This window comes from Camarhynchus parvulus, chromosome 13, assembly GCF_901933205.1.
Source record: "Camarhynchus parvulus chromosome 13, STF_HiC, whole genome shotgun sequence".
NCBI classification, from domain to species: domain Eukaryota; kingdom Metazoa; phylum Chordata; class Aves; order Passeriformes; family Thraupidae; genus Camarhynchus; species Camarhynchus parvulus.
The window spans coordinates 576,265-601,672 of NC_044583.1; the positions used below are offsets into that span (position 1 = coordinate 576,265).

Sequence of the window (25,408 nt, forward strand, 5' to 3'; positions counted from 1 at the left end):
AAAACGTGTGGGGTTCTCCCTGGTACCCCCAAGCTGTGCAGGGATGCAGCAGCCCAAACCTCAGTGATTTTAACACCACTTTATTTTTTCCCTTATTTAAAATATTTTTAAAAGAGATTTATTTTCCAAAACTGTTGAGAACTGTTCCCTCAAAATGGGAAACTTGCAATTTCAATTAATTAATACCAAATGAGACTTTTCCCTAACTCAACAAAGCTGAAAGATAAGAAATCCTATTTGCCTGGTGTTTGCAGTGTAAATATTTCCAGGCAGAAGTGTGGCTAATAGAGATCAGAACAAGTCTTCTATTAGAAAACAAACTCTGCTTTTCTTTTCTGGCCCTAGGCTCATGTTTGTTATATGGGATCCTGAAGGCAAATTGACAATTTGGTTTGGATTAAAGTCAACACATGGTTTATGCCATATTTTTGATAAGGCTCAGTAGTAATCTGATTTTTTTTCCAGGCTGTTTTTAGTACATAAGTAGTAGACTTGTCCATTCCTGGGAATATTTTTGCAGTGAAGATATTGAAGAATTTATTTCTGCAGGGAAGATGAAATTTCTTGTTTTAAAAACTCTTAAAATCCCAAGTCAAGTTGAAATCCATTAATTGCAAGCTGTAAGCTTGATGTGAGCTGGGCAAACTTCAAGCTATTTTATTAACTGATCTAGAGAGTGTTTTCTTTAAATACCTGTGGAAGGGCAGAGAGGAGGAGATTGGTTCATGCAGGGGGAGCAGAGCAGGTCCCTGTGCTTTACCACCAGCACGCAGTTCCGACCAGCAGGAGTAAAAACTGCCACCATTTGCACCTGTATGTGCTTGTGAGCTCAGGCTTCTTCCTGGGAATGACAGGCATTGCCACATGCTGCTGGTTCCCTCCTTGGTGAGTCCCCAAAATGGGCTTTGGTTATCCTTGGCCCCTTGGGTGCAAACAGCTGTGCATTTGCATGGTATAGATTTATCCTGTTTATAAATAAGCGTCACTCTCCAAAGTGAGTGTCTCTTTGTCATTACTGTGTTCCTAGAAAGAAGGTGGGGGAAAAAATGTAGAAAAGCTGGGAATGGGGAGGACCCAAGGAGGAACTGGGAATTTGCTCACTGCCTTTGAACTCTGTGCCTGGAAACCCATCTGCAAAGCTCTGGGTCTGTCCTCGCTGGAGGATCCAGAGAGCTGTTGTGGCTCATTCTGTGGCCACCTCCATCTCTGATGGCAGTGTGGAAACTTCCGAATGGGATTATTTGATCAGGATTAAATGGGTCCCAGAGTTGTCTTTGGTGCTTGAGGGTAACTGGTGCTGGCAGGACCCGTTGGGTGATTGTTCAGTGCTAGAACTGGACTCTGGGAAAGCTCTGACTTGATGGTGATGCTGAAAGCAAGTGAGATACCTGTGCCAGCTGTACATTAACTCCCTTGGAAGTGGAAGTAGTGGAGCTGCATGTTGCCTGCATCTGCATTCATCTGAAGCTGCCTCCAGCAGCAGGTTGTGCCCAGCAAGGGGCTCGGGTGAGCTGTGCCCTGAGTGACAGCTGCTGGGCCATGGCATGGCTGAGGTCCTTGTCCCTCAGCCCGTGGGGTGGGTTCCCCACATCCCCTGTGCTGGGTGAGCCCGAGAGCCCCGGCCTGCCATGGAAATGTGTGTTTGCACAATTAGCGTGGCCCCTTCCTTCCCTGGGAGCAGAATGGTTTATTGATTTCTGTGGCCCACTCACCCCCACCTATTCAGCAATAATGACCCTTCCACCCCAACTCTAAATCATCCCAGCATGCCTCGCCCGTAAGACCTCTAATCTTTTTGGGTTGTTGTTGGTATTTATGCTCGTGGAGGTTTATGATCTGTCGGTGCTGGCTGCTGAAATGCTTTATTTATCCATAGGCTGGGCCACACAGGGAGCGTCCTTATTCTGGTATCATGTTCAGGATGCTGTAGTTAAGGGTTGTGTCAGCACTTCCATGCACAAATCTTGTTATTCAGGGGTTTTGCAATTCCGTGGAAAAGAAAACCAGCGACCTGGCACGGCAAGGGGAGGCTCGAAGGCAAACATGAAAGCCCAACAACCCACTGCTCATTTAGGGATTATTAGGTGGACAACCTTTTTCCTTGAGGAAAGTAGCCAGAAACATCCTCCTCCCTTGGTTTGATTTTGTGCAAAGAAAACCCTCTTTTGTGTGCTTGTGTTGGGGTCAGATGGGGAGAGCGCGGTGAGGCAGGACACTGGCTGGGATCCTCTCTGGATGCTTGGGGACAAACCTGTGGCTGGTGCAGACCAGAGCTGCCTTGTCCTCGGAACGTGCGGCTGTGGAGAGCTGGGGAGCTGCTCCTGGGGCCACAGCAGGTGATGGGTTTTATAAATGTGATTTATGGCCCTGTTAGTGCAGGAGCTTGTGGGCTTATAAATTATTTGGAGATTTCTCAATGATAGAGGGAGTGTGGTATAAACAGGAGAGATAACAGGGCTTGAGAATGTATTTCAAAGGGCTTTTGGGGAAGGAGAAGTTCTGTGACTGCTGGCAGGTATGGGGTGATCCTGGCTGTGCTGGAGGAAGAGCCTTTACAGACCAACCCAGCCAGCGTATTTTTTATTTCTCCCTGTTAGTGCTGATGGGTTTTGTGGGCACTCCAGGGACAGCCTGGAGCAGAGTTCATAACTTGGAGCAAAAATGCCCCGAGCATGGAGCCCTTTGGCCTGGGACAACAGACTGGGGCTGGCATTGAGGGTGACTTGTGCAAGCAGAATTGATCAGTCCTCAGGCAGGAGCAGGCAGTGGTGAAGCAGTGAGGGAGCTGACAAAAAAGATGGAGAGACAATTTACAAGGTGATATAGTGCCAGGACAAAAGGGAATGGCTTCACACTGCCACAAGGCAGGGATGGATGGGATATTAGGAAAAGTGCTTCCCTGGCAGGGTGGGCAGGCCCTGGCACAGGGTGCCCAGAGCAGCTGGGGCTGCCCCTGGATCCCTGGCAGTGCCCAAGGCCAGGTTGGACACTGGGGCTGGGAGCAGCCTGGAATGGTGGAAGGTGTCCCTGCCCGTGGCAGGGCTGGAACCAGGTGATCTTTAAGGTTCCTTCTAACCCAGGTCATTCCACGACTCATCCTGTGGTTCCTCAGGAAGGGGACTCTGTCACAGAGGGAAACCAGGATGCCAGACTGCTGCTGGATCCTTTTGTTAGCAGGTACGGGGCTGGTGTGAATGGCTGGGACTCCTGAGGAGGTCCCTTCCTTCCCCTTGGCTCCATTCCCACAGAGGGTCACTGGGTGTTACCTTGTCAGAATGAGCAGGAGTGGAACTGACTGGAGCTTAGTAAAAGATTTCCAGAGAGGACACTTGACAGAGGAAGGTGATGCTGGGATAATTCAGTCAGGTCCCCAGGTGTCTCTGCTGAATCAGCTTTTAGAGAAGCCACCTCTCACCTGAGGTCAGGACTTGGGAGCTGTGGGGACAGTTGCTGGCCAAGTGTCTGTTTTCTTTGCAAATGCAATGCAAAAAGGTATTTTGTGTGTTCTGCCCTGGTATGCACTGCTCGGTAGTTGCCGTGTTTTACCCTAGAGGGAGTTGCTTTTCTGCAGTGGGAGCAGGGATCTGTGTTCCTTGGAGGATGTCAGGGGACCAGATGAGAGGAGCTCCCAGGATAAGCACAGCATCACTGCTGAGGTGCTGCCCCTGCAAATGTTTATTCTCTTATGGGGAGGTTGGTCTTGGATGATCTTCCATCTCCTCCTGATGGCAGGGTTTTCCTGAGTATCCCTCGGGTTCTCCTGAGTATCCCTCACGTTTTCTGTATCTTGTGCCTTTGCTCCTGTTTTGTGGAGGTCTCAACTGGGCTGGCATCAAGCAGAGAGCAGAGATGTCACCTTGAACCTGTCAGGCCCATGCTTCAAACTGACATTTTAAGTCCTTGTGGTGAAGAACTCTGCCTCTTTCCAGGGTTTAGGAAATGCCTGACCAGTTTCAGGGTAGTGGGCTGGGGTTTCTGCTCTGCCCTGCTGCTGTGGCCAGACGGGTTTGCAGCAGGAGCATCTCCCCTGGGGAAAGGGGAGAAAAGGTCAGGGGTGCTTTGAACCTGGCAGGTTTCTCAGTAGCTGGACTCGGGTCCAATTGAAGAGGTGAACAAATTGCTGGTAAGTATTTTCAGTGGGGAGCTGCAGCTTTTGTCCCAGGAGCACCCAACTGGGAGCTCTGCCCACTGCAGCCCCACTGCCGTGGCCACCCAGGCTCCTCCAGCCCTGGGTGAGCAGCAGAGGGCCCTGGGGACAGCCCATGTGCTTGGCCAGCAGCACCCTGGGTGGGGCAGGCAGCCCCTCAGCCCTGTGCTCACCTGTGCAGAGCCACCTGTGCTGGGCAAGGGTTTAATTCCTGCCTACCAGGGCAGGTTATTTCAGTAGGAGTGCTTTCTCCATCAAGAAAATAAGGTTTTTTGTTAAGGTGGTGGAGGCAGTTGTAGCATGCCGAGCTCCCCGGTCCACGGTTTCACAGGGGTTGGTTGGGGCTGTTCTGCAAAGCCTGTTGCAGATTTCTTTCCAGCAACACCAATGCTGTGAGGAGGGACAAGGACATGAAATGGCTTCTGAGGAATCTGTGTGTCTTGGTGTGAGCAGTGAGCACAGCAGCACAGAGCCTCTCAGGGATGTGGGGTCCAGCGTGGCCCATGTGAAGGGTGAAGGACATTGTCACTGGTCAGCAGAGTGCAGGGGACATGGATGAACACAGAAACTTCCTCTGGAGCCCCATGCAGAGATGAGGTGCCAAAGCTGGAGTGGTCACACCTGTGTGGTGTCAGCCCAGACCTTGCAGCTCCGACCTCCCTCGCAAGCCCTGGGCAGCGGCTCGGGGAGGCAACACTTGGCCAGGCACAGGGGAAGTCAGAGGGACCACCCAGTTCTGATAAGGGCAATTTAGAAAGGAAGGGGAAGATTGTGAAAAGAGGGGCAAAGAGGCACAAAGGGAAGAAAAAACCCACCCCACCGCCGAACAAAACTGAAGATCAAGACTGCTGTTAAACACACTGCCTGTGAGGGAGGTCTCACCGTGCCTTTTCTAATCTAGAGCCAGCCAGGATTGTATTAACAGCTTCAACGCAATGGAACAAATTAATCCCTGATGTAATTGAAATCGGTGAGGTCTCACAATAGGTGAGTTTGACCCAGTGGGATAGAAATAGAACAAGTATTGGAATGAAGGAGTGAAACGAAGTCACACTGTTCAGCCATTGGTATTTCATTCCTAGAAACAAAGGCCAGACAAATGCAGAGAATACATGGCTCTGCTGGGCATGGTTGAAAGCTGCTCAATAATATCAAGCTTTGAAGGGATATTTCTGTGTGGAGAGGAAGTATATAGCAGAGATATAACAAGCATTAAAAAAGACAAAGAAAGAAAGGAAGAAAGAAAAAGCCCTGCCTGCTCCTTGCCTGATGGATAGCATGGTAAAATAATACCAGCTGCTAACTAATAATCATCACCATCATTATCATCAAGATATATCAGAATTGGAGAAAAATAAGAAAAAGAGTTAAGGTCTAAACTGTATTTCTGGAGACTTGAACTGTCAAGAGCCCATGGCAAGCTGTGGCCTCCCGCAGATCTCCCTCAGTGCATGAGGTTGTTTTGCTTTGGTCAACGCAGGTAGCGGGAACTGGTCCCACTGGGAACGAGCTGCCTTTGGGTGCTGGGAGGGGGCTCAGTCTGGGCCCCTTTGGTGCTGCAGCACCAGGGCACAGCTCAGGGGCACGGGGGGCACCAGGGCTGGCCAGTGCAGGCAGCTGAGCTGCTGCTGCTCGTGGTGACGTTGTCAGTAATGTGACCTGGGAGCTGCTGGCAGTGACCTGTTCTGAGCCAGTGAGAACAGACAGGTGCAGGGCGAGATGAGAGGCTGGGCGTGATGAGAGGTCATGAGCAGCGATGTCCTGCCTCCAGCTGGGCTCCTAAAAGCCATTCATCAAGGCTGAAACCCTGCTCTTCCCCAGGATTAACCATTTCCCAGGGTGCAAGAAGTTTAGAATCTCAGCGTATCACACATGGTGCATTTTCACAGTTCTGGCTACGGCTCATTCCACCGTCAAAAGGAAAAACTTAGTTTTCTTGAAAGTGGCATCATCTTTCTCTAGAAAATGGTCAAATACTGATTGATGGGCCATAAAACATTCATTTCCTCAAACTCTCAGGTTCCAGTTGTTTGGCACTCCCTCCAGCCTCCCTCCTGGTTTCATACCAGGCTCAGTAACATGCGCCTGCCATTCCAAGGCCAACAGATGCGTTGCTTTTGCAGTGGTGCACGGACAGCCAGCGGGGTCTTGGAGCTGCTGGAAGTGTGGCTGAGTGATGGCTGTATTTCTCAGAGGTTGTGTGTTTCAGAGGGAACAGAGGTCTGGCACTGCCCAAGGAGATTCAATCTGCCTTTCTGAATGCACAAGGCAGCTCTCCAGAGGAAAGGAGGCTTCGCTTGCAGAACAGCTTTTGGATCCAAGTATGTGTCACCTCATGGAGCTGTGTCCCCTTTTCTAAGCCCTGGAAATGTGTTCTCCTTGGGTCTCATTTAACATTTCTGAAATCCAAAGGGATGGGCAGGCTTGACCCCCACATCACCCCATTTCCTTCTCCTTTTCCAGCTTTCTCACCAAAAAGAAATACCAAAAAGCATTTCAATGTAAATGCCATTGGTAAAGTTTTTTGTGGAATCTCATATCTGACCATTTTGAACAACCAATTCCACAGTGCTCCATGCCCTTTCTCACAGACCATCCCAAAAGGTGCACAGTCACCATCCATGGTGACATCTCCCACAGTTTAAGAGTGCAGCTTAAATTTTTGGATATTTACTTTTCAAGACAAAATTATTTTTCCATGGGTATCAGGAAGAAACAAACACCAAAGCAAAGCTCTACGTTCTGTTATTTGGAAAGGCTTAGCTCCATTTGTGGACTTCTGGCACTGCTGCACCATGGCCTCTCTCCCATTGGATGTACACAGCTTCACTGTAAAGTACCTTCTCTGCATATCTGAGCATGGAGCTCCTTTTCCAAACGTGCTCCTAAAGCCACAGAAAGGACCACACCCAAGCACTGCTCATCCACGGCTGTCTAGCTGTGGAAGGCTCTGTGACATGATGGTAACAACATCCTGGTGGTGGTGGATTGACTTTGCAGTTAAATGGAGGAAAAAGGAGTGCATTGTGTTTCGCTGTGTGCTGAGGGTGGCTGTCATGGGGAGCTAGCAAATCCTGCTGTGATTTGTATACAGGAATTCTGCCAAAGTCGTGGAAGCAAAGTGGTTTGTTACTTGCCTTTGAGGGCTTGAGAGAGATCTGTCTTGGATATCCTCTTGTTGACCTTATTGAGTTAACTTTCATGTGTTTAGAAGGTCATGGAGAAAATCATTAATATTGGGTTGATTTGATGGCTGAAAGGTAATAAGTATTTCCTGCTTATCAGATGGGGTTTGAGAGGACTTTGAATAGCCTGATTTGTTTATCTTTTGCAATCGGTATGGCCCTTAGCTAGAGGGATTTTGTATTCCTGGTTCAGCTGGGGGAATGACATATGGTTGAGTGACATACGGAGCTCTCTATTGAGTGCTCTGTAGCATAAATAGCAAAACACCAGGAAATTCTCAAGTCCAGCTCCCAGCTAACTTGGGTATGCTGTGGGCCTTGGACATCTCATGCTGTAACGCTTTATGACATGAACAATAACAGATTAACATCCCCTGTTACTGGAAAGCTTGAAATAGAAAAATCCAAAGTGCTGGAGGTTGGTTGGGTGGAAAGCCAAATCCTGCAGACGTGGCTTGGCATGGCCAGGCTTTCATTGACCTTGCCGGGGCTGGGATTGCTCCGTTCACAGGAGGCATCTGAGAGTGCAGAGATGGGGCACGAGCCTGTGCAGGGCTGACATCACAGAGCTGCTCTTGGAGGCTTTTGCCACCGCTCCTGAGCTTTTCTTGGATTAATGCACAGTGAAACCTTAGGCTGCATCAGCAAAATGGTCCTTCCCTCACCCTCCGTCTGGGATTTAACAAGGAGGGGAGTCATTCTTTAAGCTGAAGGATCATTGTAAAGCCATTTAAAATGAAATCCACTCTTATTTGAGACTCATTTGGCAAAAAAGCACATGAAAATCTCCCATTGTGGACTTGCTGGAAGACAGATGTAATTTCTGGTTCCTTTGGCTGTTGGGAAAGGAGGTAGAACTCAGTGCTCCACCTTGAATGAATGGGCAAGGACAACAGACAAGGGAGAGCAGCTTCCTTTCATGAGTGAGGCATTTCTGTTGCTTCTGGGGCTGGAGGTGATGGTTATTTTTAAAGTAAATGCTGTTTATTCCCTTGTATAAACTTTGGATAGCCAACTGTATTTGTAGCTGGATATTATCACTGAAAGGTGTAGTGACAAATAAATAAAAAATGGATAAGAAACTGATGGAAAAGAGAGGAAGAGTGAAAATGAAATGAAATTCAATGCTCTGATTTAACAGCTGGAATTTTGCAGGTAATAAATTGTTGCCAAGGAATGAGATGGAGTTACACAAAACCACTATCCTGAGATGCTGAAATCGACATGCACAGACAGCAGCCCACACCAGCTGGACAGATGCCAGACAGGACAGAGTCCTGTCTCCTGTGTTTCACAGTCCTGCTCAAGAGCTAGAAGGTGCAAGCAGCCCTTCCCTTCAGGGACCTGTTGTGTGGAGCTCTGGACCCAGGGTCTGTTTTGCTGCCTACTTGGAGGTGTGGATGATCAGACTGAAAGGCAAAAAAGGGCCTCACTTTGTGTATGATGTGTTATGTGCAGTAATAGCATTTCAATAGTCAAAACAAAAAAGGAAAACTTGCTTTGGTGAACAGGAGTGAAAACCCTTCAGTTTAAGGGACTTAAAGACATTTCTACATTCAAGTGTATTTGAGGGTGAGTGTACTTGGTTTCAGGTGACCTCCCTGACTGAGTGTTGGCAATCAGTTGCCAAAGGAGACATATGTTACTAATTTTTATGAGATTTATAGAAGAGTCTCTCTTTTGGTATATATATATATAGACTTCCTTATCTCAGAGAGGTTTGCTGCTTGAGGGAGTGTACCCTGTAGGGAAGGGGTCCTGTGAGAGTGGATTTTAGCAATGATCAAACAAGTTTTATCTCATAAAATCAACACTGCGTGAAATTTTTTTTGGGGTATTGATATTCTCTGCTGCAGGCCAGATGCAGCCCAGGCTGGCATGGGTAATTCCCTTTGGCCACCCTCCAGCAGAGCATCCTGTTTCCACAGGGTGGTTAAGTGTGAGCTTATCTTTAAGCAGGTGGCTAAATCCGGGTGGTTTCACTGCTGCTCTTACCACGGCTTCTGGCCAGGAGACAGCTCAGCTGCAAGGGAAACCTGCAGCCTGTTCCAGGATTTCTGCCCTGGGTCAGAACTGGGCACTTCTAGGGAAGTGGTGGAGTGATACAGGCTAGGCTGGCTGTATTTCAGGGTCAGCATCACCTGCTGATTCCTGCATCAGCTACTTCAGCTCTTGGCGAAGGGTGGGGCCAGCCAGCTCCTTGGACAGGGGAAGCGGAGATGTCACCCCCTGTGCTGCTCGTGCCCTTCTTGCAAAGGGAAGGGGCGCTTAATTAGCTGATCTTAGGCAGGACAGTGGTGACAAAGGTGTGTTGGTGACCTGTTGGAGCTGAGCACTGTGCAGGATGCTCCATGGGTGCTCCTGGGCCCACCGAGGCGCTGCAGCTACGGGCTGGGGCCTCTGCACTCTGAGTGCTCCAGAGACAATTAGAAGATAATTAAAACATGTTTTGGAAAACAGATTGCATTTTCTGTTGGGAGTTTCCAAAAAAGCAAAGCAACCTGCCCTTCCCCCCACTTCAAATCCCACCTGTTTTGGTTTTTTCCTAGAAAAATGTGAAATTCATTAACATGTGGTGAAAGCAATGTAACGACGTCATCTTGATTTAAAATCTGTTTTAAATCTTAAAATAATGGAGCCAGAATTTTAGCTGCAAATAGCCTTGCTTTGTGGGCACAAGGCAGACTGTCAGCATGACTGGAACCTTTCTGGGTTTGGTAGTTTAGCATCCTTTGCAGCAATGGGATTTGAAAAGAAAGGAAGAAAAGACATAGCAAGGAGAAAAATAAATTAATATGATTTCTGTCAAAAGTGAAGTCCTGTGTGCTTTGCTCAGGTGTAGCTGTGGTGCCTGGGGAGGGCAGGGCAAGCAGAGCCCCTGCTCTCTGCTGGCCAGAGCTCTGTCAGCATCCTGATGTGGCACCCTGCCATGCCCTGTGGCTAGGGGCTGCTCCTCCTCCCACTCCCCAGTTCTGGGTCACAGCTCCTGGCCACCCTGTTTTCTGAGAGTGGGAAATATTGTGAGCCCTGCCTGTCACCTCTGACATCGCTGTGAATGTCCCAGCATTGCCCTGAGCCTCCCTTGCCCAGCCTCTGCCTGTGCCTTCAGCTGCCTATGGGCTTCTGACAGCCAAATCAGAGATAAATCACTTTCTCCTCAAAACATCAATACCAGAATCCCAGATTTTACTAAGAGCACCGAAGGCAATCCCACAGCATCACTGGGAACCTCATTGCTGCTGCTGTGCTGAGCTTGGGCTTTGGCTCAGGGTGCTTTGTGAAGGTCGGGTGCTCAGCAGCACTGCTTTTCTTCCTGCTGCAGGCCTGGGTGTCCCCGGGATAACTGGAAATGCTGCAAAGTTCTATTGAGGTTTTGACTTTCAGGCTTCACTGCATTTGCTGGTATGAGATGATGTGCAGGAGGCTGAAGTGGGGCTCTTTGGTGTGTTGTGGCACTTTCTTTAAGTGTTTTAGTCTGGAGTGGATCTGAACAAGGATTTATTGACCTTTTCCATTTTCATTCCAGTTCCCTCCCTGCACTGATACAACAGAACACTTTTGCTTGCAGGCCATGTTTCATGTCATTTGTTTTCCTGTAAAGTCTGCCACCAAAATGTTGCCCATCTGTGAGTTTGGAGTGGACGGTGTGGATGTTGTGGTGCAAATGCTCCACAGATCATAGATGGACAGTTTGTGGAGCAATTTTGGGCCTTCCTGTTGTTTGGGTGTGAAGAGCTGTTTGGGTGCATACTGCCCAGTCTCCCCTTTGGGGAGGCATCTTGAGAACAGTGGTGGTGTTGGGTCCTCTGACCTTGGGCAAGTCAGGATGACTCTTTGGAAGGAAGAGTGGGACTCCTGTTTTGATATTTCTTGGGGATACTTAAAATAGGAAACAAAATGAAAAGTTTATGGTAATAATTTAAGCTGTAGTGAACGAAGGTTAATTTATTCCCTTGGCCAGAACAAACAGATGAGGTGGCTGAGGTTGTCAGACCCCTGCTGATCACAGCCACTGGTGGAAAAGCTGGTTTGACTCTCACCACTCCTCCTGTAGCCCTTTTGAGGTGGACAGAAACACATCCATGGCTGGTGATCATGAGGTGGCTTCACTGCAGAGCAGAGTTGGTCAAACAATTAAGCTGCAGTGTACAAGTGTCACTTCTATTGTAGTGGATTTTATGCCAGTGTGAAGTTCAGGTCCAGACTGCTAAGGGCAACACAAAGAGTTTTTCCCCTTGATGTTTTCCTGCAGTTAACTCAGAGAATCAGTGCATCTGCTGAAGGTGATGCACCAAATCTCTGAGAAGGGTTTGGCTGTCTCCACTCTCCAGTTTGGGCCTGTGTAACCTGGTAGAGGCTGTGCATATGCAGTGGGGAGCCTAATTTATGGTCAGCATGGCTGACTAGGATTTAATCAAAGCAGGGATGAGCAGAAGTTTTTATTCAAAAACTCCCAGTTTGATTGCAATGGCCCAGGTTTGGTTTACTGTGGAGAATCAGCTCTGGGTGGCTGCTGACGCTGCTGCCAAGTGAAAGGCAGCCAAATCTGAGCCCCCCAGTGCCAGTGCCCTTGGCAGGCCAGTCTGCAGTCCCTCTGCCCCAGAGCCTTGCTGTGTTCATGCTCTGTTCTGCTCTCTCTCCCCACTCCCCACCCGTCTCAGATGTTTGCTGCTGAGGAGAATGTGGATTTTCGGATACACGTGGAGAACCAGACGCGGGCGAGGGACGATGTGAGCAGGAAGCAGCTCCGGCTCTATCAGCTCTACAGCAGGACAAGTGGGAAGCACATCCAAGTGCTCGGCAGGAGGATCAGTGCCAAAGGAGAAGATGGAGATAAATATGGTAAGAATATTTACTGGGATCCCCCAGACTTCAGGTCAAAGGCTTTAATCCAGGGTGTTGTGCTAAGAACCTCTTGGGAGAAAAGTAATAAGAGCAATAAAAACCAAAATAAAAGGAAAAATAACATTTCCAGGTTAAGAACATGAGATTTGTTTTGCTGGTGCTGCCTCCCAGCTGCAGGCAGTTCTCACAATACTGCCATGCCCCAATTTATTAGTATATGGTTGAAGAAAAGAATGTCTTTCTCCCCAGGCCATGAGCTCACAGTGTTTACTGTGATTCATAAATGATACCTAAATTGGTGGTTGGGGAAGTCCTTTCCCCATGAACTCTTGGGCTTGTGTTTGGGTGAATCCAGTGTTTGAACAAAGCACTTTCTTCTGTTCGGGTGGTGGGATATTTGGTTTAAACTGAAAGTAGACTTTGAGAGCTTTGAGAGTACCCCAGAGCTCAAGCTGAATCTCTTGAGTGTGTGGATCTTGCAGGAAAAACAGCACTTACCCTGTGCTGACAGCGCATTCAACTATTCTTGTTGTGATTTGCACACAAGCAACACGCTGGAAACGCTGCTAGAGTCTGGGCTATGAAAAATGCTGTAATTCTGGTTCATTTTGAGATGGTTTCTGCTGAGATGCTTTTACTCTAGTTGGCTGTTGGGAGGAGTTTAGGGCTGTTGAGAACACTGGTCCTGTCTGTGTTTGGGATGTGCAGCCCTGTGTGTTCCTGTGCTGCTGCAGAGGTGTGTGTGAGAGTTTGCTGGCTCAGCCATTCGTATGGGATTGCCTGGTGCAGCACTGGTGAGGTGGAGCTCAGCTACGAGGAGGGCAGGTCAAAATCGGGGAGCGGTTGTTCCCTCGGGAAGCTTCAGGAGGGATGAGGCACACGCTGAGCACTGAGGGCAGCTGCTGCCACTGCAGGTGCAGGAGCAGCGTGAGCTGTGCCGCGGGAAGCGACAGCCAGAGAGCGCCGGGCAGGTAGCGAGTGACCCCCCAAGGCACTTGTGTGGGGTCAGCCCCTCTCTCAGAGAACGCCCTGCCCTCCCGTCTCATCAACCTTGCCTTTTGTCATTCCCAAATTTTTTTCCCAGATATTACAGGAGTGAAAAGTGCCACTTGGCTGCTAATTATTGTGTCATTTTATGGCATTCATCCTCCTGAGCTCTGATGTGTAAACGAGGCGCTGGGCGCTGCCGCCGCCGCCCGGGCGCGGCTGCTGCCCGCGGTGGCTGTCAGGTGCCGTGATGGAGTTTTCCTCTCGGTGAAAGAAGGCGGCATTTACAGTGGGTGCAGCAGGGAAGTGTTCCCGGGAGCAGCTGACAAGTGCTAATTTATGTGTCAAAGCCCATCTTGTCCCCTTCATACATATGCAATCGTGTCTGAACAACAAACCCCGCGTGCGGGAGCGCGCTCGTGGCCGAGGGCGCTGCTGCCATGACAGAGCCCGAGATTCCCGGCCGGGAGCTCTTGCATCCCTGCCTGCCTCCTAACCCCGCTCCTGCATCCCTGCCTGCCTCCTAACCCCGCTCCTGCATCCCTGCCTGCCTCCTAACCCCGCTCCTGCATCCCTGCCTGCCTCCTAACCCCGCTCCTGCATCCCTGCCTGCCTCCTAACCCCGCTCCTGCATCCCTGCCTGCCTCCTAACCCCGCTCCCCATCCCTGCCTGCCTCCTAACCCCGCTCCCCATCCCCGCCTGTCTCCAAACGCTGCTCCCCATCCCTGCCTGCCCCCCCAGACCCCGTCCGGCTCTGTCCCCAGAACCTCTCAGCAAACGCGCCGGGGCTGCGGAGCCTTCTCGCCCCCAGTGCTGTGAAAGGTTATGGAAATCTGCTCTTGGTGCTGCTTGGCACGGAGCACTCGGAGCATGATAATCGGGGAGACAGTGAGGTGGGACACGGTGGGCCGGGATGGAACCACGCAAAGCTCCTGTCTGGGATAATGGAGGGGGGAGAGATGTCGGAGTTACTGGAGTGAGAACCATCTGTGTTACAGCCCAACCTGGACACAAAAGCAATGACACAGGGCTCATTATGTGCCAGGAACCCCGCCCCCTGAGGCATTATTATGGAGTAACCTTTGATCAAGACCAGAGAGAGGCTTAAACCGGGTCTGGGGATCTCAACAGTTGTAAACTTTTGATCCACATCTCCGTCTTGCCAGTCAGGTCTGCATCTGGAGGAGGACACCTCTCCTCCCACGCAGCAGATGGCTGAGTGTCCCCCTGCCCTTTCCCAGTCCATGACAGAGCCGGGCTGTGCCACCCTCGCAGATGGCACCGGCTCCTGCCCCGGCCCTGCTGGGGGAGCGCACGGCGAGGGCGATGTGGGCTGGTGGCCTAAGGATTGCAGCTTGGGGAAGGCTTTAGGAGGAGAAACACGTCTGAGAAATGTCTGAGAAAAGACAAGAGATGTGGGCAAAGGTGCCCGTGAGCTGGCTCCAGCCGTGCATTCTCTGACAGCCTGGTCCAGTTAGGAGAAGGTGACATCGGGCAAGGGCCACGCCGGCCCAGGGTTCATGTGGGAAGCTCTGTCAGGAGGTCCCTGGCGCTCATCACCAGCCCTTCAGCACCAGCTCGTTTTAAGGATAGCGGAATAAATAATGTTTTAACACCTCTTTCCCGTCTTCCCTTATATTCACAACAGTGTCCAAATGTTTCTTTTTTCCTTTTTTTTTTTCCACATATCCAGCTTCCAAATGGGAGGGTTGTCCTGCCTTTGAAGGGAGGTTACTTTTATTGCAAGGCTTATTGACTTCTGTAAAACTTCTCACCTCTTGGTTGCAGAGAATGCCCAGAACAGAGGGGAGGTGGCAGATCTCAGGCAGGGAGCTTCTGCTTTCCAAGCAGCCACCACAAGTACAGCAAAATGAGCAGCCAGCCCTGGTCAGGGAGGAATGCTGCTGCAGGGCTGGGGGATCCAGCCAGAGGAATCCCAGTTGATTGTTTTATCCAGGTGTGTAAATGCCATGTGCAAGGCAAAATGCATGCTCTGCAATGCATAATTGTGCTGCCATAACAATTCCAGGGTGTAATTTTTGGTTTATGCATTCTTTGGGGCCAAGATCTGGTCCTGTGTGTCAGATTATTAAATGTCAAATTAAGTCAGTTAATAGAGTTAATTGAGTCGATGTAATCCATTTAATCAGATGGATTTGATCCCTTCTCAGATGAATTAGAATCCATTAACAGATAAGTCAATTATTGGACTAAATTAAATCTAATAATAATGCCTGCTGCTCACAGCAACACTAATTAATCTAAATACACTAACCTATCTCCCAAGGTTGTTTTTTTTAAAGGCTTAATTGATGTTCCTAAAGTGCTCTGAGATCTTTAGATAATAGGTGATCTGTGTGAGCAAAATATTATCTCTTAACAGACTATAAACTAATTAAAGGACTGATGTATATACAAATTGCATTTTTACTTTAATCCCTTGAACCTATTCAGAAAGAATTTGCACTGGCCCAGAAAAACAATATTTCTATTATAAGTTTATTATTGCTTTACATGTTCCTAAGTGGTCCTTTCATTCAGAAAATGAAAGGATGAAGGAGAAAAAACAACCATTAAATTGCCGACAAAAAAAAAGGACCTGGAACCTTTATAATCTACCTCCGATAAATGGTACAGATAGGGAAGAGAGGGATCAGTGACCTGAAACCTTAGATCCTTTCATTTATTTTCATTTCACAAAAGGCAGAAGACATTCTATCCTGTTTGTTCACGATCTGTATATCCGGCGCAGTTGGGCAGGCAGAGCTCTCTTGGTTGGGTGAAGGCATTTTTTGCCTCATTTGTATTTCAGAGGTTTTTGGTTTAATTTGTTCCCAGTCCTGCTGTCCTGCGGGGCACGGAGCAGTGATAGCCATCAGTGCAGAGGTGTGAGAGCCCTTAGCTCCCCTCGGTGGAGGGAACTTTACTTTGCGGAGTGTGGGGGTGTCCCGGGGGCTGGGCTCGGCACAGAGGTGCATCCCTGATCGGCGCCTTCCAGGTGGTGTGTGCTCCGCGCATCCATTCCATCACAGCTTCAAAAACACTCTCAGGTCCCTCAGGAGGTTACAAACCCTGCGTTTTATAAACCTTCCCACCGATAAGCTCTCTCGTCTACAGCGTGGAGGCTTTATCTGGGGACACCCTGTGCAGGGGCAGGGCACAGGTGGGACATCAGCGCTGGGCACTGAGGCGGTGCCAGCCCCCGGAGGCTGCCCCGGCTCCGCGGGCTCGGCTCAGAACTCCCGAGGGACGGGTTTGGGGTCTTTGGGTTTGTCAGTGGGGTCAGGGGGGAAGGGGAGGGGGAAGGGAAGGGGAAGGGGAAGGGGAAGGGAAGGGCGTTCTGGGCACAGACATCACGCCCCACACAGATGTGCTGCTTTGGGTGGTTCAGAGACAGCAAGGCGCTGAGGCAAACGGGTGTCACTTCCTGGGGCCGCTCCAGCCAGGCTGCTGAGCCCCGCAGCCTCCACCTCCTGCTCGAGCTGGAGCTGCCCTGAGATGCCAGCGGACCTGCCCACGGAGAGCACATTACTGCTGTCTAGACATCAGCCACACTCCATCCTGCCAGAGATTTCATTTGTGGTAGAAGTGGGCTCTGTTCCATGAGGAGGTGTAATATGTGTGGAAAATATTATAGCAAAATAGCCTCCTTTAATTGACTCTAAATTTTGCAGGATTCCTTCCTAGGTTTGGGTAATCTGGTGCTCTCCAGAATTAATGGCTGACATAGCACTTCTTCGGGCTTGGCAGCCTGACAGCTAATTTAGAACTCCCTAAACTCATTTCACTAATGACTCCCATTTGTTCTATCTGAAAGCCTGGAAACAAATGCAAAATACCAGTGCCATTGTCCCATCTTTAGCAAGTCATTCTTTCCCTCAGTATTTCTGGCACCTTAACAGCAAGCTGCCTTGGGAAATCTGATTAACCCTTTCCTGTCCTGGAATAGTTTGAATCAATTTTGATCCACCTCCTGGAAAGAGCAGGAGTAAAAAGCTAAACTCATTGTGGCTGGAAGGCTCGGAATTTCTGTGCAAGAAAGATAAGAGATGTAGTCCGAACATCAATTTGCATTTGTGAAATATCGCTGTATTTCCGCAGTTTTTCCACGTGTATTTCCAGGCTGCTTTTCTTGCCAGGAACAGGTGCACGCAAGGTTTTGTCTGTCAGTGCAGCTCAGCCCCAAATCCCGCATGAGCTGGGATCTGCCTTTTAATTTATTGTGCTGACCCATCAGAATGGCTGTTTCCCATTTAACCGACGTATCGCTGCCTCCAGTCTCTTCCCATTACAGTTTTGACATCACAACAAGGCAAATAAATTTTTTAAAAGACCTTTTATCCTCTAAACCATTTATTTTCACTTACTTAGCCCGGGGGCAGAGCTGACCTCAGCGTAGGGGATGATCATTCACCATGGCAGCTGTACAGTCAGATGGGTCCTGGGGACAGGCCTGAGCCGAGCAGCCTTTGCCCTCCAGCTGCTGTGCTGTGGCTCTGGGCTTTTCCCTGCTTGCCCAGCGATCCCTGAGAGCTGTATTATATTTTGTTCCTTAAAACGTCTCCCCTTTTCATCTGCAGTGGGGCAGTGGTGAAGCTGTTCCTTGAAAGCAGATGAGGGGATGAGCTGAAGCTTCAGGCAGCTCCGGGTTTTGCTGAGCCAGGAGGAGCTTCTGTGTGAGGCAGAAACCTGAGCTGGGGCTGGGGCTGGGGATGGAGCTGGGGCTGGGGTTTCCAGCCTGCTCTGGGCAGCGAGGGCTCTTGGTTGCCTTCACCTTCCTGGTGGCTCTGAAAAGTTCTATTTGAAACACACTGTTAGCATCTTATACAAACCATCTGTATATTGAAGACATTTTCTGGTTTTATTCTGCCATATTCTGTGCTCGTGCCAAGGTGGGGAAAAGCCTTGCTTAGGCAGGATGAGAAGTTTGAGAAAAATCCTAGCCTTTTTGATTCCTGACAAACCTATTTTGAACAATTAATTTGTTGCCAATTTCCTTTACTTTTGATTTTGATAGCTGCTCTCCTGAGCTCCTGCTGCAACCAGCATCACACCTGAAGCCCAGTCTCTCTGCACCAGTCCTTGTTTTGTACCTGCATAACAGCAAAGCCTTACGTTTATTTTCCCTCTGACACCACACTGATTTTAGATTTCCCTACTCCTGGATCTTGAGATAGCTTAAAGAACCTTGACTTTCATGGGGAAACAAAGAATCTCCTTTTAACTGTGTGTCTATACTTCACAAGTCTCCACAAGCACTGGTCAGGGTTTGGAAAGCATAGGCCTATCTGTCAGCAAATATTAGAGACTCAGAAATAACGAGGAGAGGTAATTTAGGGATCTGCTGATAATTTGTCATTTTTAATTCTTGTATGGAGTGGAAAGTGAGCTACAAAGTGAAAAATCTTTATTTTCATGTGAGTCATAAAAGGGTTTTTGTTAACAGTTTGTGTGTGTGTGTGTATAATTCCGCACTGTGATTTAAGTGTTCCCATTAGAAATGCAGAATAGGAAATAGGATCCCATCTGTGAGCAATTTCAGAGGAAGTGAGACAATGGAGTCGATTGCTGCTTCAGTTTAGATAATCAATACAAATATTATTAGTATAGTGATTTATCTTCTTAGACACTTTATGAAAATGTGAATGCCAGCCCCTGAAGACAGGTCAATATGATGTTATCTGCTCCTGCCTTGCTGTGTTTATGGTGCTTTCCCATGAAGGTCAAGCATCTGCTTTGTTAAATGTTCTTCCCTGGCTCTGATGAAATAACACAGAAACAAACTTAGGGCTTTCCTTTCTCCTCCATGGTTCCAGAAATGCTCTGTGCTTGTCAGTATAGTGATTATTTCTGTCTGAAATCTGTACTGGGGACTGCTGGGGGGACACTGGGAGGTGATCTTCAGGGTCTTTCCAACCCAAATCATTCTGTGATGAAGTTCTGGAAGAAGTTTGCATAATTTTTAGTACATTTCTAGGCCAGGAGTGATTCTGTGCACAAATGCTGAGAACTCCTTTGGGTTTACTGCAGTTGTTCTGTGTTGGTGCCTGTTACCAAACCTTGTTTTGTGCTCTCTGAGGTGTTCCCATGTCTAAGCATTTGGCCAGTCATTGATTAATTCAAGTCGGTTCTTGGGGCACAAGTAAAAGTACCCTACAAATAGGCTAGTCTGCATTTCCAAAAGGGTTTTTAATTGCTTTTACTTTGAAGAAGAAGGAAGGAAAACATTGTCAACAAATGCTCTCGTACATTTTGCTTTGTGTACATTCCCATACATGATGTCAAGTGGCCAAAGAATTTTTTTCCTTCACAAGAAACATTTGGAAAGCATGAGAAATGTCAATAACCCTGTTTAAAACTGCCTAACTAAAGACAGGATGGGGAATACAAAACTTGATGTGAAGATTACGCTTCTCCTTGAAGTTATCATGGAACCTCACTCGCCTGTTGTTTGAGATTCCTAAAGTCAGATTCCTGGAGACTCACGGTGGTGTTGGCATTGGCCACACACTCACCTGGAGCATCTCCTACTCCAGGAAGGGTGATCTGGGGTGGTGGGACGCTGGGGCTGGACCCTCCAGACACTGGACACAGGAGGAACTTTGTTCCTCATATATAATGAAGTAGCATGAATTTCATCATCTCAGTGTTCTCATGTGTCCCTCCTCAGCTCAGAACCCCCTGAGCCCACAGTGTGCCGGCAGGATGAAAGCTTTGCAGATGGAGAGATGCTGAGGAAGACGGTGCTAATGGAGACCACACTGGTAGCCTGGGTAGAAGTAATTATTTGGTGCTTTGAGATGCTGTGAGACTGTTCCTGTTTTCAGGTTGGGGTTTCCTCAAGAAAGGTGTTAAATTTGTAAAAAATAAGGCACTTCAGTCACTCGGATTTCACCTCAGCTCTTTGAAAAAACAGATAGTCAGGAATTTCCGCAGCTGCAAGGTGGAGCACAGCAAACATTAACAAGGCCAGTAGCACTGCCTGGCTGTCTGCAGGAACAGGGAAGAGCCCAGGCCCTGCAGAACTGCACCGGTGTTTGGCAGAAAGGTGAAAAATAACGAAGCTATGAAGAGGAGAAACTGCTGATGCATGGTGCTTGGAAAGCTGGAAGAGTCCAGAAAGGGAGCTGAAAATACCCCCAAAAAATGACTATCTGTGGCTTGAATGAAATAGTGTCCGATCAGCATTCAGAAACCGCTGAATCCAGGCCGTTCCAATACTGGCATTTTCCAGACTGCTTGCCAGTCGGGTGCAGAGGAGAACACGTGTGGAGCGTCTGCGGTCGCAGTGCTCGCAAGAAGTGGAAGGTGAGCTGGATGTAGAGGCAGGGACAAGTCCCAGTAAAAAAATAAGAAACAACTACTTTTCTTCCAGTGAGGAAGTGTGGGGCTATTGGGGTTCAAGGGAGCTGCACTCAGCGAGCATCCCTTTTAATGAGCTGTGTCAGCAATAAATAGTGCCCACTTTGGTCCCTGAAGAGCTTTCAGTATTTTTGAATGCCCATAACAGACAGTTTGTGCTTTCATGGTGAACATAGGGGCTGACACCTTCTCAATATATCCTGAGCTTTGTGTCCCTGAGTTGTGCTGTAGCTGCCTTGGGGATGTGTCTGTCCTTTGCTGATGCTGCCTGGAGTGGTGGAGCTTGGAGCGCGACTGGGTAGTGCTCAGATATTTTTGCCCTTGTCTCTGTGAGCTGAAACGTGTGCCTGGAGGCCTTCTCCTCTTCTGCATTTGCAGCTGCCAAAAAAGGTGCCTTTCTTCCCAGAGCAATATGAACAAAACCCCACCATCCACTGTGGCCCTGCCTCTTTCAGCTGTGATGAGTTTTGGGTGTTCTCCAGCAGTGACAGCAGCTGTGCTGGCTGGAGGGGTCTGGCCCCAGGTATTACTGTGGAGAGGAGTCCTTGTTCTCCTGCGCTGCTCAGCTGCTCTGGCCTCGTCTCACAGCTGGGCTGGTGGGGCAGAGAAGGAGCAGACATTGCTCCTGAGCAGCTCGATGGCGATGTGAGCCTTTGGTGTTTGACCCCCATGGTGGGTGACATGCTTGGGAGTCTGGCTTCGAGCTGATGTGCTTTGGTTTATATCTGAGGTACTCAAGTGCTTTTTGGAAGGATAAGCAGGAGAGGAAATGGCTGTTGGAATGTGAGAGGGGAGCTCTGAGGTACTTTGTGAGAGGGATGTCACGCCCAGCCTCTGGAGGCTGTGAGGACCCTAGAGTAGAGAAGCAGCAGGGAAGGGCTAGGAATAGGATGGCATGTAAGCACCAGATAAATCTAAAAAATATTGTCCAGGTGTCCCCAGTGCTTGGCCAGGGACAGCTGCAAGGCTCACAGTTTGCAGGGGTGAGTGCTGAAGCAGACTGGGGGATGCTTCAGGCTCCTGATTTCAAATCACATACTTGGTTAGTTAGAGGGCGAACACTGCAGCTCCCAAAAGCTGGTCTTGTCCTCTTGGCATCAGTGATGTAGGCCCAGGTTCCAGTGCCAAAGGAACTTGCCTAAAGGTAACTTCAGCACAAATCCCTAATAATGTTTCTGCTGGTTGCATGGAGGGATCACAGGGCTGGATCTCTGTTACAGCCAAGGCTTGATTATCCTTTTTCCTACACTCTTGAAACTCCACCGACTTCAACAGAGCCATTCCTGGAGCTCCTGTGTGAGACTGAAAGGAGATTAAGTGCCCAGCAGTGCCTCCCATTCCTCCTGTGTCTTGCACCTTTGTTCAGACCTTGCATTTCAAACCATTTTAGCCGGTGGGAGGCAAATCAAAGCTGTTAGGTTTGAGCCGGTGACAATGGCCTGGTGCTGTGTGGTGTGCCCAGCCCCTTGCCTTTGTGCAACGTTTGTGATTCTTGCCTTTATTTCATTTGCTTCGGCATCTGCATTTGTAACCGTTTTTTTCAAGCGAAGTTTCTGACTGGTGACTCATTAGGAGTAAATAGGCAAAAGGATATTGACTTTACACCTACTAATTTGGGGGTGCTAACAAGCGCATGTAAGAGCTTTATAGTCACCGGGTAAATTGTCCCACCTGGGGGGGCTGGAGGAGGGGAGATAAAAAAGCATTACAAAGAAGCAGAGCTTTTGTTTCTAGCTCCTAGCCTTGGCTGTTCCTGCTGCTACTGGAGCTGGGGTGGACGTTTGATGGTCACCATTGCTGGAGCCTGTTCTGAGCTTCCCCAGGATTTTCCAGCGCCGTTAGACCCGTGTGGGCACGGGACTAAGATCCTAATGACAGGATGCTAAATGTGTTCGCTCGGAAATGAGGCGCCCCTTACATCGGCCGAGGGAACAAACGCTCGTTGCCGTGGTGTGAGTGCAGGCCGGCCGTGAGTCAGGTGTGCTGCGCCTGGAAGGGCGGCTGCAGACACAGCGTGGCTTGAGCGCAGCCCGTGGAGGCTCTGCCGGCACAGCCCGGCAGTGTGGGATGGGTGCCTGCTGGCAAACGGGACTCCCTGTGCCTGCGAGGGCACCAGGGTCTCACGGTTATGGCCGGGGGCAGCTCACTCTGCTGGGCTAGTGCTCAGCCCTGCTGGTGCTGGGACCCCTGTCAGCTGCAGATGTGTCTGTCCCTCTCCAGCCATGCCTGTGACACAGTAATGCCACCCTCAGGTGTGCTTAGATCAGGATGTCACTTGCTCAGAGAGTGACCTGTTGCAGGGTAGCTGGAGCACAGCTGAGAAGTGATGGTCCCCAGCCCTGGTGGTCCTACTCGAAGCAGAGGGTTGAGCTGGATCACCTCTCAAGAGCCTTCTCAGCCTGAATGAGTGTCTTTCAACACTGATTGTCAGAACAGAACTGGCAGGTAAAGCCATTGGTGATCCCTTTCTCTGATTTTCCTTTGGATGCATTCAGTGGGACCCTTGGGAAGTGACTTTTGTGGTTTGTCCCCATTTGGGATTTTTGTCTTGGATTTTTAAGAATTACTTTAAAAATTGGAGATAGGCAAAGTTTTTCATCCTCCCGCTTTGGTCCTTCTGCCCTTTTGCTCAGCTTGGGGTGACCCCCTTGTGTGGGACGGATGATACCATCTGCACAAGGGTGTGTAAGCTGTAGTTTATCCCAGAAGATGTGTGCTGGGGAGGGGAGAGGCGTGCTGTGTACCAGGGTGAGAACCAGTTCTCATCTCTGCTCCTCTCTGGACACAAGCCTGGTGTGCTGTGTGCTCGGAACAGAAGGAAGCCGTCACCGTTGGCTGTATCTGATGTTAGGCTCCCACTCTGTGGCTGTGACTTCAGCCTCACCCCTTCTCCTCCTCTGTGCCTGACCTGGCTGCATCCAATATCTGTCTCTCAGCAGGAGGAATCTGAGGAAATGCAGCAAACTTCAGCTCCTGGGGCTAAACTGTTGTGCTCTCTAACAGCAAACTGTGTTGAACTAATTGACAACCAGCTTTAAATGTACTCCAATCAAGCAAATGCATTGATTTATTTTTTCCTCTCTTGCTGAGCACTAAGCAGCTTCCAGCTTGGTTTCCTCCCCAAGAAGTGGATAACTCATCTATTGTGTAGTAAAACTGATGGGCAGTGTTGACTTCTATACAATCCTTTCAGTATTCTTAGGGAGGAAGGAGTTCTTATGCTTCTATGAATGTTTGACCACTTAAAAAAAAGCAAAACAAAAAAAGCCCAACCCAAAACCACACACAACAACAAAAGATGATCCATTTTCTCTGGATGTCTTTGAAAGAAGCTTAGTTTAGAGACAGACTGGAGAGAAAGGCTATTGATTTTGTTTGACCTCCAAAGAGACTGCGGTCAGTATATTTTCCCTGTTGGAGGTGGTTCAGGGCTCTGAATTTCCGTGTCAGCGTTTGTATCCTGAAGCACGCTGAAGCTTTTGCTGTTTCTTCAATAAATAGCAAGCTGTAGGGAAAGGTAATGCTGGAGTAAATTTATTTCCCTCTGGATCTGCCCTTCCTCTCTTTTGCTTTCCTATGTAGCTTGGTCATGTTGCTGATGAAGCATTTACAACCTTTTTCATTGAATGCTGTGCAGGTTCATGGGTTAAGCTGAGACTACAAGCATAGTTTTGTAATCCCTCTCTTGCTTTTTCCAGGGTTGAGCCAGGTCCTTTCCCAACCTCTTGCCTGCACCAACAAGGAGTAAAATACTTTCCTGTGTAAAGCAATAAATGTTCTAAAAACTGCCATTCGCTCCTCTACCCTGATTATTCTCAACCTTTGCAGAGGCAAGCCTTCCTGATTTTTGCTTAGTCTCCTGAAGAGAAATAGATTATTCTGTCTGGGGACTTGGTTCTACTGGAAATGCTGTGCTTGGTACAGGTCTGTGTAGTTTTGTAGATATTCTTGTAAAATGGCTTATGACAACTGATGTGCCCTTTCTTTGGCAGCCACCTACCAAAGGATGGCTTCCACGGATGGCAATACCTGTGGGATAAGTCTGTTGTCAGGTCTAAAGGAGCTTCTTGGAGCTCCCTGAGGTGAGCAGTGCCAGTAGGCATCTCTCCATGCCCAGACGTCAGCTGTGTTATCTGTGTTATCGCCTCCTCATTTAACAAAACGCCTCACGTGGTGTGGGCTTGGGGTGTGTGCTTCAGCCTGCGTGGCCACAAGTTCAACACAGGCAGTTTGCTGCTGTCAGCACATCAAAGGGCAGCCTGATAAAGCTGCCACAGCATAATCAAGTCATGGCAGAGAGTTGCTGATGTTGGGTACCAGCTGTTGAGCTCCCCTGTCGCCTTTGCCAGCACAAGCTTCATTTCTAACCCACACAGACAGAGCTTCTTCTTGGAATCCCCTCTTCAGAGGAAGGGTTGGTCTTCCTGCCACTGCCAGCCTCACCTCTGCTTCTGGCTGTGCTCTGGGTCAGGGTGGAGGCTGCTGCTGCTGCGGGTGTGTGAGCCCTGCAGCGTGTGTGGGCTGCTGACAACTGCATGGCACCAGTTTCTAACTTAAGCACTCCACTGCACTGAGAGCAATGGCCCAGTGCATCCCTAAAAACAATGAATGGCTGAGGATTTATTTGTGCACTCTGCGCCAGGCTGAGGCTGCAGCCTGTGTTGCATGTGTAACTCTGCTGAGACCCCAGAGCAGGACTTTCAGAGTTCCCCAGAACCTTTCACTGCTGTCTTCAGCCAAAAGCCCCACTCCCCACATCTGAATATTCAATTACATTAGCCCCTTGCAAATGGCTCAGTAGTCACCTCCGGGAGTGGTGAGAAGAGAGAGCTGGAACTGTTAAGCCTCTGCACAAACACGAAGGCAAGGAGCTGATGGGAA

General features: G+C 49.0%; 1 protein-coding gene across 3 annotated transcripts in view; it reads left to right on the forward strand.

Annotated features, from left to right (window-relative positions):
* FGF18 (fibroblast growth factor 18) overlaps positions 1-25,408 on the forward strand; it is an 87,675-nt gene that overhangs the window by 11,061 nt on the left and 51,206 nt on the right. For all 3 annotated transcript variants that reach the window (XM_030957337.1, XM_030957338.1, XM_030957336.1), the window contains one exon: positions 11,994-12,174. In XM_030957337.1, coding sequence (XP_030813197.1) covers positions 11,994-12,174 — 181 coding nt within the window. The remainder of the gene's footprint in view (positions 1-11,993; positions 12,175-25,408) is intronic.